The 16,129-nt window shown below is 43.0% G+C and overlaps 6 protein-coding genes across 9 annotated transcripts; 3 read left to right on the top strand and 3 right to left on the bottom strand.

The window, feature by feature from the left end:
• Window positions 1-281: 281 nt before the first annotated feature.
• Window positions 282-919, bottom strand: LOC119550717 (chorion protein S38). Its single transcript, XM_037859612.1, has one exon. The coding sequence runs from the start codon at window positions 812-814 to the stop codon at window positions 362-364; it is 453 nt and encodes a 150-aa protein (XP_037715540.1). The 5' UTR covers window positions 815-919; the 3' UTR covers window positions 282-361.
• An 861-nt stretch (window positions 920-1,780) lies between these two features.
• On the top strand, window positions 1,781-3,771 carry LOC119550716 (zinc finger CCHC domain-containing protein 8 homolog). The gene is made up of 4 exons (XM_037859611.1): window positions 1,781-2,032; window positions 2,092-2,775; window positions 2,828-2,947; window positions 3,004-3,771. The coding sequence occupies exons 1-4, from the start codon at window positions 1,853-1,855 to the stop codon at window positions 3,673-3,675; spliced, it is 1,656 nt and encodes a 551-aa protein (XP_037715539.1). The 5' UTR covers window positions 1,781-1,852; the 3' UTR covers window positions 3,676-3,771.
• A 10-nt stretch (window positions 3,772-3,781) lies between these two features.
• Window positions 3,782-5,777, bottom strand: LOC119550719 (small integral membrane protein 14). Of its 3 annotated transcripts, none has more exons than XM_037859613.1 (4): window positions 5,626-5,777; window positions 4,789-4,893; window positions 4,688-4,733; window positions 3,782-4,266 (listed from the first exon to the last, which is right to left on the bottom strand). In XM_037859613.1, exons 2-4 carry the CDS (start codon window positions 4,858-4,860, stop codon window positions 4,052-4,054), a joined length of 333 nt encoding a protein of 110 aa, XP_037715541.1. In that variant the 5' UTR covers window positions 4,861-4,893; window positions 5,626-5,777; the 3' UTR covers window positions 3,782-4,051. The 3 variants fall into 3 exon arrangements, with proteins under 3 accessions (XP_037715541.1, XP_037715543.1, XP_037715542.1); XM_037859615.1 differs by lacking the exon at window positions 5,626-5,777 and adding an exon at window positions 5,170-5,191; XM_037859614.1 differs by lacking the exon at window positions 5,626-5,777 and adding an exon at window positions 4,976-5,009.
• A 309-nt stretch (window positions 5,778-6,086) lies between these two features.
• LOC119549853 lies at window positions 6,087-7,796 on the top strand. The gene has a single exon (XM_037858148.1). The coding sequence runs from the start codon at window positions 6,087-6,089 to the stop codon at window positions 7,794-7,796; it is 1,710 nt and encodes a 569-aa protein (XP_037714076.1).
• Window positions 7,797-7,892: 96 nt separating this feature from the next.
• Window positions 7,893-11,534, bottom strand: LOC119551628 (breast cancer type 2 susceptibility protein homolog). 2 transcript variants are annotated; one of them, XM_037861050.1, is made up of 3 exons: window positions 10,625-11,534; window positions 10,500-10,571; window positions 7,893-10,444 (listed from the first exon to the last, which is right to left on the bottom strand). In XM_037861050.1, the coding sequence occupies exons 1-3, from the start codon at window positions 11,457-11,459 to the stop codon at window positions 8,010-8,012; spliced, it is 3,342 nt and encodes a 1,113-aa protein (XP_037716978.1). In that variant the 5' UTR covers window positions 11,460-11,534; the 3' UTR covers window positions 7,893-8,009. The 2 variants fall into 2 exon arrangements, with proteins under 2 accessions (XP_037716978.1, XP_037716980.1); XM_037861052.1 differs by having other exon boundaries at window positions 7,893-10,441.
• A 384-nt stretch (window positions 11,535-11,918) lies between these two features.
• LOC119550166 (polyadenylate-binding protein) lies at window positions 11,919-15,505 on the top strand. The gene is made up of 3 exons (XM_037858701.1): window positions 11,919-12,285; window positions 12,352-13,221; window positions 13,485-15,505. The coding sequence occupies exons 2-3, from the start codon at window positions 12,553-12,555 to the stop codon at window positions 13,707-13,709; spliced, it is 894 nt and encodes a 297-aa protein (XP_037714629.1). The 5' UTR covers window positions 11,919-12,285; window positions 12,352-12,552; the 3' UTR covers window positions 13,710-15,505.
• The last annotated feature ends 624 nt before the right edge of the window (window positions 15,506-16,129 follow it).

Here is a 16,129-nt window from a genome sequence, read left to right as displayed (position 1 = left end):
ACAGATGTATAACTTATTTACAGATAAAGGGATCCTAGCACACATTTTTTTAGGTATTTAATAACGCATTTTCCCCTGTTATACAGTAAAAAACTGCAATTCAGAAACTGGAATCATTCTTTCTCATTAATAAATATCATACATATCTTAAGCGTTCTTACTTTACTCAGTTTAAATTATCTGTTAATGTTATGAGGGCTGGTTTTTGTTATTTTAAATGTATCATTACTTTTATTCATTTAAATATTTGATTTCCTAGAACCCAAAATTAAAAAAATTAGTCAGTTTTATAATTTGTTTTATAAGTATCTCCCTTTTACATTATTATATCCCTTTGTATAATACTTTCTCATAGAGTAATCTAAAAAGTAAGCTTATCCTTGCCATGATGTCCATGGTGTCCATGGTGTCCATGACCATGCCCACCGCCTCCGCCTCCTCCTCCTCCTCCTCCGCCGACAACCACGGGTTTAACCACCACCACGGGTTTGACAATCACAGGTTTCACAAAAACGGGCTTTGGTTTGACGAATTTGGAGAGCAGCTGGCTGGGATCCTTTAAGAATTCCGGCTTTGGTGGCAATTTGGCAAGCAGCTGACTGGGATCAGGAAGAGATGGCTTTGCTTTCATGATTTTGGCCAGCAGTTGGCTGGGATCCTTTAGAAAGTCCGGCTTGGGTGGAAGTTTAGCGAGCAGCTGACTGGGATCCGGAAGAGCTGGCTTGGTTTTCTGGATGACCAGAGTGCCCCGGACGCAGGCACATAGGCAAAACCCAACGACCAGGAGCAGCAGTTTCCTCTTGAGCAGATCCATTGTGAGTGTGGCGGCCCAGTGAAGATGGCATCTATTTATGGTGGGCGATGCTCTAGTGTCCAGTATCCAGAGCTCATTGGCATGCCGCAGCTGTCCGCACCCGATCTTGGCGAGCTTTTATTCAAATTTCTGGCGATCGAGTCGATCGAATCTCTTCATACGGCAGGCGGCGGCATTCCGTTCCACGCGTTCTGTCGGAAGAATTCCCCGAGTGTAAGTTGAATTCACAATTACCGGCTGCCCAGGGCAGGGTTTTCCTTCTCTTAATTCTTCGCGACATTTATTCATGATCGATCCGAGTTGGCATTCAGCCGGCGATCCGCGAGATTCAAATCAGACTCGACATGACGTCTTTTGCTCCCGAGAATCAAGGCTTCCAATCGCATGCCTAACAAGTTGAGAAAAGTTGACATAATTTCTGAATCCGAAGGCGGAAGTTGAAATGTTCAAAGCCAAATTTAAAAGTACCTGCTCAATAATGTATTTAAATATTTTAAGTCACATCCATTTATTTCTGTATCCAAATAAAAGTCCTATTGTTATATGTTATTATAAATTATAAATATAAAATTATTTTAGTTACATACTAGATAGGATTATTTATTTTGTGCTTATTTTTTATTGCATATAATTAAACTTAATTTTATAATTAAAAAATAAAATATTTAAGCACTGGCATTTCTTCTTACACTCTATTCGTCTTGACTCAATATTCTTTTTGTTATGATATAAGAGTAATTAAGTAATACTTGTAAAAAAATTAAGTAATGAATTTGTATTTACATAATTTAATATAATGCAATGCAATTTTGTATAACATATATTTTATTATAATTTGAAGTAAAACCCAAACCCCCAAAAGCGGGCAACAATTTAAATTTTCAAAATGCAAACTATCGATTACAACTATCGCAAGCGTAAATCGATAGCAGCACTTGGTTCTTATTGCGTCTCTACGAAAAACGACAACCCTGCTCGAAAAAAACAAATTATTGCAAACAATCTGAATTATCAGAGAAAACTTATATATAAGCTGAAATGGACGACAGCGTAATACTGCTAGACGATTCACAGAACAGTGTGGAGATAGTGGAGGACGACGTGGAGGATGGGGAGCTGGAGGATGAGGTGGAATTCGTGCCGACCGAGGAAGTGTCCCAAAAGCAGGTCGAACCTGCCGCCAAAAGTGAGGAAAATAAAACCAATAATTCCGGTCAGGTGGGTGTTATATAGGATATATTCGGTATCGGAATAATGTAGACTATTCCCGCTTTCAGGAGGCCTCAGGAGTACAAGAAGATACCCTAATTTTTGAAGTGAGATTCGGCAGCGAGAAACACTTCGCCAGTATGCGAAAACAAATGCTTCAGGTCTTGCAAAACACTTTTGCGGATAAGCAAATGGTCTTCCAGGAGAATCCAGAAAAACTAGTGATAGCCGCTTTTGAGAATAGCCATGTATCCGCTGAGGAGCAGGAAGAGGAGGACACCGAAGAGCTCTTTCTGATCGACACTAAGCCAGCGGTTAAGCTTAATGCCTCCCTAGTTCCCTCCTACAAACGCTGCAATTCCGATGTGCTGGACGAGCAGACCGAGGCGCGGAAGAAACTCAAGGCGGAGGAGGTCAACAAGTGCTTTCGGCCCAAAAACCAATCCTCCTGCTTTAATTGCGGCGAAACGGATCACTCACTGCGCGAGTGCCCCAAACCCAGGAACAATGCCCGGATAATGCGGGCCCGCAAAAAGAACAGCCACCGCATGGAGCGGTATCACGTGGACACAGAGCAGCGTTTTGGTCACATACGACCTGGAAAGATAAGCACCAAGACACGCCATGCCATGGGCTTCAGTCGCGGCCAGTTGCCATTCATGTTCTACCGCATGAGAGTGCTGGGTTATCCACCCGCTTGGCTGGAGGAGGCCAAGGTCCAGAGCTCGGGCATAGCTTTATTTAACGCAGATGTAAGTTGGCCAGCCATGTTGTCAGCCAGACTATAACTTAATCTCCTTGCAGGGCTCCGAGGTCATCAAATCGGACGACGAAGACGGAGAGTCAGACACCTTCAAGTACGACATCAACAAAATAGTCGAGTATCCTGGCTTCAATGTCCAGCCCACTGGCAAGTTCTTCGATGTAAGTATAAACTCAGCTGAAATCCCAAATCCTATAATCACGCTTTTAATCCCAAGGATTTCAAGCACCACAATGTGCCTCCCTTCCAAGAGGGCCACTCAAAGGCGAACTTTATCAAATCGCTAGGAGAAAACGTGATCAATGGCTATAAGCGCAAGAAGCTACTGGATTTGCCTGCCCCACACGACCAAGTTCCCGTTGCCAGCGAGGAGCAGACCAGCTTTGACGACTACGACATGGAGTTGGTAGACGAATCAGAGGATCCACCACTGCCAGAAATAGCGCCTCCGCCGCCACCACCTCCGCCAAGAGACCAGAAGCGCTCCACACGCTCGCCATCTCCAAGTCTGGATGATTTAAAAGCCCAGCAAGAGAAGCTGCTGCAGCAATTAGACTGTAATACGTCGCTGGACACGTCGGCGAATGAATCGAAATCGCAGACTGACCTGGATGACACCTCTGAGATTTCGGAACCTGCTGTTAACTCCAAACACATTGAGCGGTCGCAATCGGCTCCCTCGACTCCCTTCAAGGCTTCCTACGAGGGAACACCGCTGCTGAAATTCTCCGTCTACGATCGCCTGCCCGTGGGCGAGAACTTCAAGGTGGGCGTCAGCGATGTCATCAACTTTGAGAACCTGCCCGACTCCACGGGAAAGTACGAACAAATGAAGGGTCTGCTTAAGAACGTGCGCGAAAAGATGGTAAAGCTGCAGAATGAGAACTGACGAGCCCCAAGACAAATGCAAACAATCCACATCAACTCCTGCCCGCCAAATGTACATTTTAAACATTAAAGCCTCTTGTACAAAACAAATAGAAAAGAGAAGCGTGTAGTTTTCCAAAGTGTTTTTAAAAATTTCCAAATATGTTTGTTAATAAGCCTGTGTGTGTTAAGAGTGTGCCGTCTTGTGTTTTGTACAATGCAAGGGATGTATAATTTGTCTAATTTGTGTTAACGTGCGAAAGGATGTCATCTAGATTGTGGTGAACAATTTACTTTCTCAATCGCGGGAGAAATAACAAAACAAGGAAATGCAAACTGCGTATTGCGTTGAAGAAGCTCAGGTTTGGCAGAAGCTGGATAGGAATCCATGGCGAAACCTAGTTGATGGCCGGCGGAGGAGGCTGCGGTGGCGGCGGCCCATCCTGGTTGTCGCGTCGGACGCCGGCCCGCTTGTTGCTGGTCAGGTTGCCCCAGGTACTCGGATTCAGTATGTACATGAACATGGCCACGATCAAAAAGATCATGGCGACGGAAAAGCCGCTGTCATCGCCGCGCCCTGCGACCTGCGCCTGCTGCGTAGTGCGTCCGGTGACTAGAAGTAGATGGGTTTATATTAAAAGAGTCCTTTTGTGAAATCAGAATCCCTACAAGTAAATATTGCATACTTTTTGGGAACCGTTTTCTAATTGGGATCAACTTAACTCGCTTGTTTGACCTATATTATTAACCAATATTTAGGAAATTTGGTATTAGGTGAAATTAAATCAAACATTTTGTGTTCAAGTCAGAAGTCGCTATCTTTAAAACTGGGGCTCCAACCTTCCCTTACAATATACACTAACAATCTAAGAGTTTTCGAATAGACCCAAGCTTATCACATTAAATTCGCCGGTCCGATTCACATTTAAATAGAACGGATACATTGTTCTAAGTTTATGAAGCAAAACAAAATTATTAGATTACGAAAAATATAGACCGCTACTTGGACTTTCTAGGAATCGTATGAAACTCACCATCGAAACATTCGGTGTCTGAACAGGCATTCTGGTTCTGGCGTATCTATAAAAGAGGATATTGGATCAGGAATACGAGAACCCAAAGGACCGGAACTCACAAAGTTAATAAGCCGCTGCATCGCATATTCCTGCGACCAGACGCACTCGCAGCCATCAAAGTCGTCGGACATGGTTTCGGATTAACTTCTTGAGCCTGAGTAGCGCTGCGGAGATGAAAGTTGGTTATACTGGGGTAAAATATATAATTGGTATATAAATATTTTATTTTATTTCGCTGCCACTGACGTGTCTTTGCAGCGAACAGAGAACGAAGAGCACTGTTTTCAAACAAAACGAACTCAACTGAGACTAATTTATTTGCCAGCCGCAATCGAGTTATAATGTATATACACATATATGCTTGCACGGTTCCGATAAAGGGGGGTTTAAGTTCGCGAGAGTGGAGGAGAGAGTGAGCTTGGAAATGGGGCGGTACGTACTGGTGGGGGTTCTGGAACCGAATGCAATTTAAGTTTGACACAATACAGTTTCAATTTTGGGTCAGTTGGCAAAATAATACGTTTGACAGTTAATGCCAATCATTAAAAAAAAGAAATCAAAGCCTCACAATGTCTACCCCAATACTTTCCTATTTAGTACTTATACATACGTAAGCTCTTAAAGATTTCTGTATAGGTATCACGATTATAAAAAAAAAAAAAAAAAACCCAAGCAAGACGACAAGTTTTAATTACCCCCAGACAAATAGAACGCTTATCACAGTTAATTACAAGGTCTTTTCCGTTAGGAGCTACGATTTTGAACCCCGAACCACCCTAAAAACCTTATCTACTTTTCGAAAACGTAAATACAACTTTCCCATTTTGTTTTTGTTTTTCCAAAGGGAGGCGTAAACAAATGCTGTTCGTGGGCGTACATCAATTAAAAAGCATTACCTTCTAAAACTTCACAATTACGAGAGCACCTTAATCGAGTTTTTGATTAAATTATAGTTCACTTTAACCCCCGCAGTGTAATAATTATATTTTTTCTTACTGGAATGGGAATTGGAAATACTTAATTGCACATATGGTAGTGTTGGGCAACGACCAAGAGGAAATCGATAAACTTACAGAGCTGGAAAGGTTCACTTTGGAAAAGGAAATGCCGCCAAATCTGTTTTCAAATTTAAGTATTTTTAATATTAATATTTAAGGTTGTTTACAAACTGAAGAAAAAGGAGTTACACGACCATCAATTATAATCTAATCGAATAACACAGCAATTATAATATTTTACCAAGTTCCAACTTTGTAGATTGTGATTAGCTAATCAATTATCACATTATTTGTAACAAAAAGAGTTTTGCCTTGTCATATGGGCATTGAAACCTATATAAGCAATCCTTTGCCGCTTAATGTCTATTAAAATGTTTCTTTTTCTAATGACACTAGTTCTTTTCCGGTTGGTTGGTGCTCCTCATTTGGAATCCATCAAAGTGCTCCGTGATCTTAATCGCGCTTTTCAAACGGAGCTCAATGTGTTCATTGATTTTAAGGATTTCGGTGGCTTAAATTTACTCCATAGCCTAGACACTCCCAGAATTCTACTCACTTCAAGTTCGAGAGAAGCTAAAGATCTGCGAATCCGTGGAAACTTTACTGAAAGAGCCCTAATCCTGGTTCAGTCATCGGATTCAGGACTAGATCCCAAGGTGGCCAATTTACTGCCTCATCTGTTGAATAAACTCCATGAGCTGCATATAGTATTTCTGAGCGTGGAAAAACCAGCTTTTTCTAAGGAAGAACTATACACCTACTGCTTTAAAGAGGGTTTCGTTAATGTGATTTTAATATGCGGCAAGGACCTCTTCAGCTATCTACCTTATCCAACTATACAACCAGTTAAGCTCGTAAATATCTCCGAATACCTCAATCGAGGAAGGATCATTCGTAACTTTAAAGGTCATCCCGTACGCACACTTCGCACCACATTAGCTCCTCGTGATTTTGAGTATTTCAACGACAAGAATGAACTAGTCCGGGCAGGATATTTGTTTATGGCAGTCAAGGAGCTTACTTATCGCTATAATGCCACCCTGGAGAGTGTACCCTTGCCCGATGTATCGGAGTACGAATCGTATGAAGTCATTATGAACATGCTGTTCACGAAAAAGATCGACATTATTTGTTACTTTAAGGACTTTAGATGGGATGTGTCCTACACAGCACCACTCTCGATTATCCCCGAGTACTTTATGGTTCCCCATGCCCGACCCATTTCCAGTTATCTCTATTACTCCCGACCCTTCAGTTGGACTCTGTGGTTGGTCGTTATATCAACTGTTTTCTACGGCACTCTGATGCTATATCTAACTTCAGGAGGAGCACGAAATGAGATCGGGGAGTGCCTACTGCATAGCCTCAGCCATATCCTGTACAATTGCCACCAAAATATACGAACTTCTGGTTGGAGAGATATAGCTATTCATGTTATTCTAACGATCGGAGGCTTTGTACTCACCAATATCTACCTAGCCACGCTCTCCAGTATCCTCACGTCGGGATTGTACGAAGGGGAGTACAATACGCTGGAGGAACTGGCCCGTGCTCCGTATCCCAGTTTGCACGACGAGTTCTACAAAAAGCAATTGCAATCGAATGCTTTTGTTCCAGAGGCTCTACGTCGGAACAGCATGACCCTGAATCCCACCCTGCTGAAGGCATATCGAGATGGCCTCAACACAAGCTACATCTACTTGTTGTACGAGGATCGCCTGGAGCTGATCCTTATGCAGCAGTACCTTCTGAAGACGCCGCGCTTTAATATGATACGTCAGGGAGTGGGCTATGCTCTTGAGTCCTACTGCGTGTCGAATAGTTTGCCGTACTTGGAGATGACCAGTGAATTCATGAGGCGTCTGCAGGAGCACGGAATCAACATCAAAATGAAGGCGGATACCTTCCGGGAGCTGATCCAACAGGGCATCTACACGCTGATGCGGGATGATGAGCCTCCAGCCAAGGCATTCGACCTGGACTACTATTTCTTCGCTTTTGTTTTGTGGGCCGTGGGCCTGGTTGTGTCGCTTTTGGTGTTTTTCGTGGAGGTGTTTAAATTTAAGTAAAGAAGAATCAACTGGTATTAACTTAATTTATATAATTATGGTATTATATACACGTAAACCAGTTTGCAAAATAGGATTCGCTTTATTAATCTAGCGTTCTCTTCGAAAAAAAAAACAAATCTTAACCATTTTTAATCTTATACCTTAAATGCTTTCCTACCCACTATAAAACGACCTGCGATTTATACTTCGTCTGTAGGAAAGCAGGCTTACTTAATAGCGACTCCGACTCAAACCAAGTTTCCTACTTTTATTGGGTGGCATGCAAATTGGGGACATGTCCTCTGCATTCTGTCGAAGGTTTTTGGAGTCCTTGGCTTGACTCGAATTTCTGTCAGCAAGCGGAGTACTTGTCGAAGCCGCCATGGGAGCGAATCGGGGTTTAGCCGGAGTGATTGTTTTCCCCGCGGAAGTTTCAGCCGGCGTGCTGCTTTTCTTTCGCAGTTTGCTTAGTGACAGGAGATTCCGGCGAGCTATCACGGAGGTTTTGGTGCTCTTGTCCAGCGGCGATAAGCCTGCCAGTTGGGATAATGAGGCATGAATCTCCTGCGATTGGGGAGGCGTTGCAAGTTCACTTTGGCAGGACTTTGTCTTAACTAACTGCCTGCTACCCTGCGAAGGATTTTTCTCTGGTGAGTTTCTTTCTCTTGCACGCCTTTTACTCGATGGAATGCCGTCGGAGGTGTCTCTTCTACGCTTGGGTGTCATTACACTTGAGTCATCCTTAATATCTAAATGATTTTGCTTTCTCTGCGATAGCCTGGGAAATATAGAGTCGTTGGAGTTTTCTTCCATTGAAAAATAAAGATCATCGTTTATTTCGAAGCCAAGAAGTTCCTCCACAGATATTTGATCAGAACTATTGGAGGATTTATCTTGATTCTCAAAAGTTTCTGTTGGCTTCACTATTTGCACATCTTCCATTACTTTGACAGCTGTATTTTTCATCTCCTCAGATATTCCTCTGCGTTTGCTTGATGCTGTGCGGAACCCAATGAATTTTGGAGTATCTTCAGTACGCCTTTCATTTAGCACACTTCGATGACTCTGATGATTATCACAGGCAGGTATTTTCTTAGACGTTTCTCCTGCTGCCACGTCAGCCATTAACTTTGCAGCTTTATTTTTCATCTCGTCAGAAATCACAATTGGTTTGTTCGAGGCTGTCCGAAAGCCGACAAAATCGGACTCATTCTCAACTTCCTGTTGCACAGCTCTGCTTGGTTGAATTATTTCGCCAGACTCAACCTCGGCTATTAACTTGGCGGCTTTTGCTTTCATTTCCTCCGATATTTTGATGGGCTTATTTGAGGCTGTTTTGAATCCCACAAACTCTGTTGAACCCAAGGCTTGGCTATTGTTACCCCTATATTCTTGAGTATGTGAGTTACGCTTTTGACTAGGCTGATATAATCCGGATTCAACTTCAGCGATTAACTTATCTCCTTTAATTCTCATTTCTTTCGGAACTTCTATAAATTTGTACGGGGTCTTTCGAAAGCCAACAAGCTGTGGAATATTCATGGACTGATTTTTACTAGGGGTCTTCTTTTGTGGAAGCTCAATCTCATTGGCCTTCTCGTCGACAGTAAGCTTTTTTGAGGTTGATGGAAATTCTGGAAAATCAAGGGGTTGCCATTCACTAAAAGCAATGTCCTGCAAAAATGTATCTTCCTTTGACTGACTTAAGTGGTCGGTAGTTTTGAACTGGGCTATAAACATGGCTCCTTTTCTTTCCATTTCTGCAGTCATCTCAATTGCTTTGTTTGAGGCCGTTCGAAAGCCCACGAAATCTGACGAATTCGTGTCTTTTTGATTCTGGTTTGTTTGGTCTGTAGTTTTAAACTGGGCTATAAACATGGCTCCTTTCCTTTCCATTTCTTCGGTCATCTCCATTGCTTTGTTTGAGGCTGTTCGAAAGCCCACAAAATCTGATGAATTCGTGTCTTCGTGATCTTGGTTTGTTTGGTCTGTAGTTTTGAACTGGGCTATAAACATGGCTCCTTTTCTTTCCATTTCTTCGGTCATCTCAATTGCTTTGTTTGAGGCCGTTCGAAAGCCCACAAAATCTGATGAATTCGTGTCTTCATGATCTTGGTTTGTTTGGTCTGTAGTTTTGAACTGGGCTATGAACATGGCTCCTTTTCTTTCCATCTCTTCGGTTATCTGAATAGCTTTGTTTGAGGCTGTTCGAAAGCCCACGAATTCGGACGGAAACGGGTCTTTGTGATCTTGCTCCAATTTAGGTTGATGCGTTTCCTCTGCTTCAAAATCAGCCAATAGTTTTGCAGCTGTCCTCTGCATTTCTTCTGAAACTTCAATTGGTTTGTCGGATGCTGTACAAAATCCAACGAAATCTTCTCCCTTCTCAGGTGTTTTCTGAGAACTGGGCTCCAGTTTAACGATATCTTCGGATGAGTCTTTGATTTCCTCTAGCGATTTGTCGGGGACATCCATTTCAACTAACCACTCGCTGATTGGGATGTCATCTAATACTGAGACGTCCGGGATCTCTACCTTCACGGGCGCAGGTTCCGTTTTTAATTGATTCACATTTGGTTTAGAATCCTCATCATCTAATGTCATCTTTTCAGTGTTGTAGTCGTCCAAGAACGAGTCTGCTTCAGACCATTCATCGCACTTGACTTCTGGAAATACATGTTTTTTATACACTCTTTATGATAGGATAAATTGAGCTCTTACCCAATTGGGAATGCGAAATGGTCGTAGGTTGCCTACTATCTCCGAATAGAGTGTCACCCAAGAGTCCTGGAACTATAAGATTGGAATTAAGAACGGTTTTCATGACCTTTTAGTACTCTGCTTACCTTGAGGCTTGATATCACAGATTTGGGAGGCCTCGAAAGTGAAGCCGTTCTCCAGCAGGTCATCTCTCAGGCTCTGCATTTCAGTATTGGTACATTCCGCAGATGAATCAGAGTCTGAAAGACCATTGCGAAGTTTCCGGGAACACGAGGGTTTCTCGGAATCCCTTCTTGCCTTAGATGGAAGATCTATTTTGGGATTTGGGCCTGTGCTTTTCAGGGAAAAGTATTGACTTAGGTTCAGCAGGTTTTCGCGGATCTTCTGCGATGTATTGACATCCATGTCGCAAACAACAGATAAGGAAGTATCATTAAGATCCTCCTGCACGGACAGGCCCGAGGAGCAGCTTAGCCGATCCTGTTCTTCGTTTTCCACTACCTCAGGCAAGTCCTCCTTTTTGGGGATCCTCCTTCCGATGTAGGTTTTGATCCTTTTTCGGCGAAAGCGAAACCATGGCTCTGATTCACAGGGTGGCTCATCCTCGTCCTCCACGTATGTGGGAGATGAACAGAAGTCCCGCCGGATGTTCTCGACCACCTCTTCGGGCGTGGGATCGCAATGGGCCAGGAGTAGATCCTCCAAGGCGACGAAGTCAGTGCTGTGAGCCATTCTCCGGTTGTGACCCTGATCTCGTCCTATTCTCAAGCTGTTCTGTCGATCTGCCTGGTATATTTTGGCCATTTCAGCCATTATATTACCAGGTAATCTACGACTACCTGTTTCTTCCACTGTTGGTTTTTCCCCTGTATGGGATTCTTTCTCGCGGGAAATGTTTTTTATTGCATAGGCTTTGTCTTTCTCCGTCGCAGGACTCGCAGGTGCCCGATCCTGGTCCATTATTAACTTAAATCACCGCATTAAATCAAAAATAAACAAGTGTAATGTTATTGTGGTTGCACTTCGATAGGCAAGCAGGCGCCGAAAGCAATCGATAAATTAGGGAGGAGGCAGTGCTGGCACGAGAAAGTATGACCGCATTGAAAAGATATCGATGTATTAATTAAATAAAGCTCTGATTATTTATTGATAAAAGTTAAATAAACAAAAGGAAGTAGTACGTAAATTCAAACGAATCCTCCACGAGAAATAGTTGCGTTTTTGTGTTCTTTTCATCATTTATTCTACAATGTACAGAAGCTAGGAGTGACTATATTTGATATACCTGTAATTTTTAAGGTAATCAAAATTCAAATTGATTTTAAACTGCCGCCTTGCACATCCCTAGCGAGTACACATCAAATAACCTATCGATAGACACGGGTAGTTTGCAACTCCCGATATCGATACCTTGACTTCGGTGGGGAAAGCCGTTTCACCATCTGGTAACACTGGAGTAGCGACAATTTTTGCATATAATACAATTAAATAATAAAGGGCGACCGCCGAAGCTGCAAAACCTGGTTTTATACTGCTGCAATTGCTGAAGATTCTAGTTTAGGTGCCACACGCGAGAAAACCAGAAAGTGCTGCGCAAAGTCGAACGAAGAGCCCCAAGAAAAAGAAGCAGAAAGAAGAAGAAAAGTGAAAGCCCCCAGAAAAAGTACAAAAGAGCAAGAGAGAGAGAAAGAGCAAAGAGAAAGAGAGGGTGAAAAGAGTCTGGGCGAAAAACGATTTTTTCAGAGAACACCGCGAATTTTTGGTAATATTCCGTGTGCAATACCTGGTAAGTGGTCATCTCACCGGATCTGATCAGATTGGAAACGGAAATAACCCAGAGTCCGGTTACCAGGTAATACGGGAAGCGGCGAAGGAACAGCAGCAGCAGCAGTAGCACTACCAGGACAAGAACGCCGTCAAGATTCTCGGGCCCATCTACAGCGGTATCCCAAACCACGGCCACCAGGACGCAGAAGCCACCGCTACCTACCGCTACAGCAGCCACAGCACTCCACTAGCCGCCACCACGCTCCACAAACAGCCAGCAGCCATCATGTTCGTCAACTCGATGACGTTCCGCGGCAATCCGGCGAACTACCACCAGCAGCAGCCAGCCCTGAACCACCACACGCTGGCCGCTGCGCACCATCAGCAGCAGCTGCATCACCATCATCACCTGGGCCACGTTGGCGCTGTCCTGGGCCGGCATGGTGGGCACAATTCGCTTGGTAGCGGGCACACGTCCAGCTCCTCGCACTCTGCTAACGTGGGCGCCAATGTGGGTGTGGGCGTGGGTGGTGGAGCCTTGGCCAGCGGCTCCACCGGCGGCAGTGGTGGCGGCAACAGCTCCCCGGACAGCGGCAAGATCTATATTAAAAACCTGGAGCGGTCCATCGACAACAAGGCGGTGTACGATACGTTCTCGGTGTTCGGCAACATCCTAAACTGCAATGTCGCTAAGGACGAGGATGGCAACTCGCGCGGCTATGGGTTCGTGCATTTCGATTCGGAGGAGGCCGCTCGGGCGGCCATCGAGAAGGTGAACGGGATGCTGTGCAATAACCAGAAGGTGCATGTGGTCAAGTTCATACCACGGCGGGACCGGGAGCAGGAGAAGGCCACGCACTTCAAGAACCTGTACGTGAAGAACCTCAGCGAGGAGTTCACCGAGCAGCACTTGCGCGAGATGTTCGAGCCCTACGGCCGCATCACCAGTCACAAGGTACGTTGTTTGGTCACCTTGCCTTCCCTTCCCATCCCATCCTATTCTATCCAAGCGGGGGTGTGAGCTGGGCCGGGTGGTTGGACGACAACCATGTGGCACAGTTTCTCATGCTCTTAAATTCGCTCTTTCCCCATTGCTGCGCATGCCCATGCTGAGCCATCACTCCGTGTGGTGGCAGCGGCGGGGAAACGGGAGATTCCGTTGGGCCCATCTGTGCGGATTTGTTTATATCATCGCTTTGCTTTCTCCGATCCTTGTAGCTCATGCTGGACGAGGAGGGGCGCTCCCGGCGCTTCGGTTTCGTGGCTTTCGAGAACCCACAGTCGGCGCTGGCCGCCGTGATTGGCCTGCATGGCAAGCAGCTGGGCGACAACAAGTTCTTGTACGTGGCAAGAGCCCTGAGCAAGGCCGAGCGGCAGCAGGAGATCAATCGCAAGCTGGAGGAGCGCAAGCGCCAGAAGGCCGGTCAGATATTTTACTACTAAGGCGGCAACGGCGGAGGCAGCTGATCCAAGGACATCGCTAGGAGTTGACTCAGAACCCACACACACATACAATATACACCCATATATAAACCTATATAGATATTTACGAGAAATTGTATCGAGCAGCTAGGCGAACATTCAGGCAGCAGGCGGGCAGGATGCAACTCCTGCACATATACATTTAGACGTAGGCAAAAGTGTTGCAACACAGTTGAAATTTATAGAAACACACAAGAACATAAGATACGGAAGCGGTAGCGAAAGCGAAAGCGAAAGCGAAAGGAGAAGCGGAGTACGAACTCTCAATCGAAAGGATTTTCTAGGCATTAGGACAACAGTTTCTTAGCACTCACTAGCGTTTTTTTGGAATTAGATGTTTGTCTTTACTGTTGAATTTAGTGAGCAAAGCAGAGGCTTCGCTGTCAGCTTCTCGCCTAAAGAACACATTGCGTACACGTATTTCGAAATGTATTTACCCACACCAGGCCAACATTCACACAGGCCCCTTGGCATTAAGTCTAGATCGTGCGATCGCAACTAGAGCTACGCCCAGCCGAGTACTGGGCAACATATGAATATTTACACATACCTATTATATATTAAAACCAAAACTAAAACAACAAAAAAAAAAACAAAAAAAGAACTAAAACAAAAATTAAAAAAATACAATTGATGTAACCCCTATTAACAATTGAAGCACTCACTCTACATATATATTTAACGTAAAACCACACGCTGTAGTTAAAAAGCGTTTATAATACTCACACACTCTACGCTATAACTAATACTTTTGACGAGGAATCAAGTGCAACCATTGCGAAAGCGAACCCTACACGTAATTTATATAGTAGACGCAAATGCGGAGGAAAGAATAGATCGGAGCTGAACAGATAATGAATTAGCAGGAGGGCCCAGCGTCGCTCCTGCGGACAGTACATGAGTATTAAAAATTTTAGCAATTACAAGACATTTTTGTAATTAATTGTACATTGTTTCAAGTAGCAAAAACGAAAATGAAACCACAAAACAGGACCGCAAAGACAGCCGTAATGTAACGAAAGCAAAAAAAAGAAAGAAAAACTAATTGAATATAACCAATCCAAAAAGTGTACACAATGCAATGTTTAAAATCTTTTAGAATATTATTATGGATACAAGGCACGAAACAAAACCCTAAAAAAGAAAGGCACTTTAAAGGCAGGCGTGTATACAAGTTCGGCCCATGGCAAATTAAACCGAAATGAAAGCAAATACATACATAATTTAAGATTATTGAGCTTAATTTTTAAAATGTTTCCAAGAACAGAAAACGAAAGTAAAGAGAAAAAACAAAAATGTTAAGAAAACCAAACAATGCTAAACTCACTCGAAATTTGTAAGATTCAAGTTTTGCGTCTAGACATACACACAATGTATAGTTAAAACAGTACCACAAGAGAACAAAAAATGAAATTACATAAAAATAGTTATAAATGATGGCAATATTTAGGATGGCATAATTAATGTAACCCTCATTTGACAATATTTATTTTCCATTACATTTCATTTTGAGCTTAGGTTGCCCGCTCCCATTGATCATTGATCCAAAGGGGTTTTGACCCCGGGGAGCGAGCGATATTACGATTCTAGTTTTCAGGACAAAAGTAGGATTAGGCCTCCACACTCTAACTCACACAGAACATATGCAATATGAATTTACAAGACAAACAAAAGAAAATTATGCAATTGAATAATATTTACACAAATGTACAAAACAAAAGAAAGAAAATGAAATTTATTTTCCTTTGCCAAGCAAATGCGACATACTTCTTATTATTATTACAAATTATAATTGTAATTGAAACTTAATTTTTTTGGTAATTGCTTTTGCAGAATTTACCTAAAAACAAAATAAACGACAAACAAAAAGAAAAAGAAAAAACCCAAAGGAGAAACCTTTTATAGTGCTAAATTTTTAGAGAGTACAAGAAATGTTAATTCAGTCTTACAAAATTAATTGATAAACAACACAAATCGAGTCCCACTTCGAACACGCAACACCGCATAAAATTTACTCAATTTTGCACATTTGCTAAATGAGACATTACAACACACCTGCATTCGAATTCGACTCTACTCACGAGAACCTAGTTTTTATTTAAAATTTTTTGCTTGGACTGGGGTGTGTGTGCCCCTCGAAAGTCCCATTTTAATGACTAGCAAACCCCACACAAGAAGCACAGATAATACTGACACAGATGGCGTATAATATATGCATTATATATGTAATTCCATTGAAACGAAAATCCTAATTATAACATATTACAAATACCTACTTATTAACAAACCTAAAAAAAAAACCAAGCGAAAATGAACAAGAAAATGGAAAAACATTTAATGATGAAAATCAAGATGCAGTGAGCAGAGACATGTGAAACTTG

The sequence above is a fragment of the Drosophila subpulchrella genome, chromosome 2R (assembly GCF_014743375.2).
Source record: "Drosophila subpulchrella strain 33 F10 #4 breed RU33 chromosome 2R, RU_Dsub_v1.1 Primary Assembly, whole genome shotgun sequence".
NCBI classification, from domain to species: domain Eukaryota; kingdom Metazoa; phylum Arthropoda; class Insecta; order Diptera; family Drosophilidae; genus Drosophila; species Drosophila subpulchrella.
Note: the sequence above shows the minus strand (reverse complement) of the source record. Positions and strands in the feature narration are given on the sequence as shown.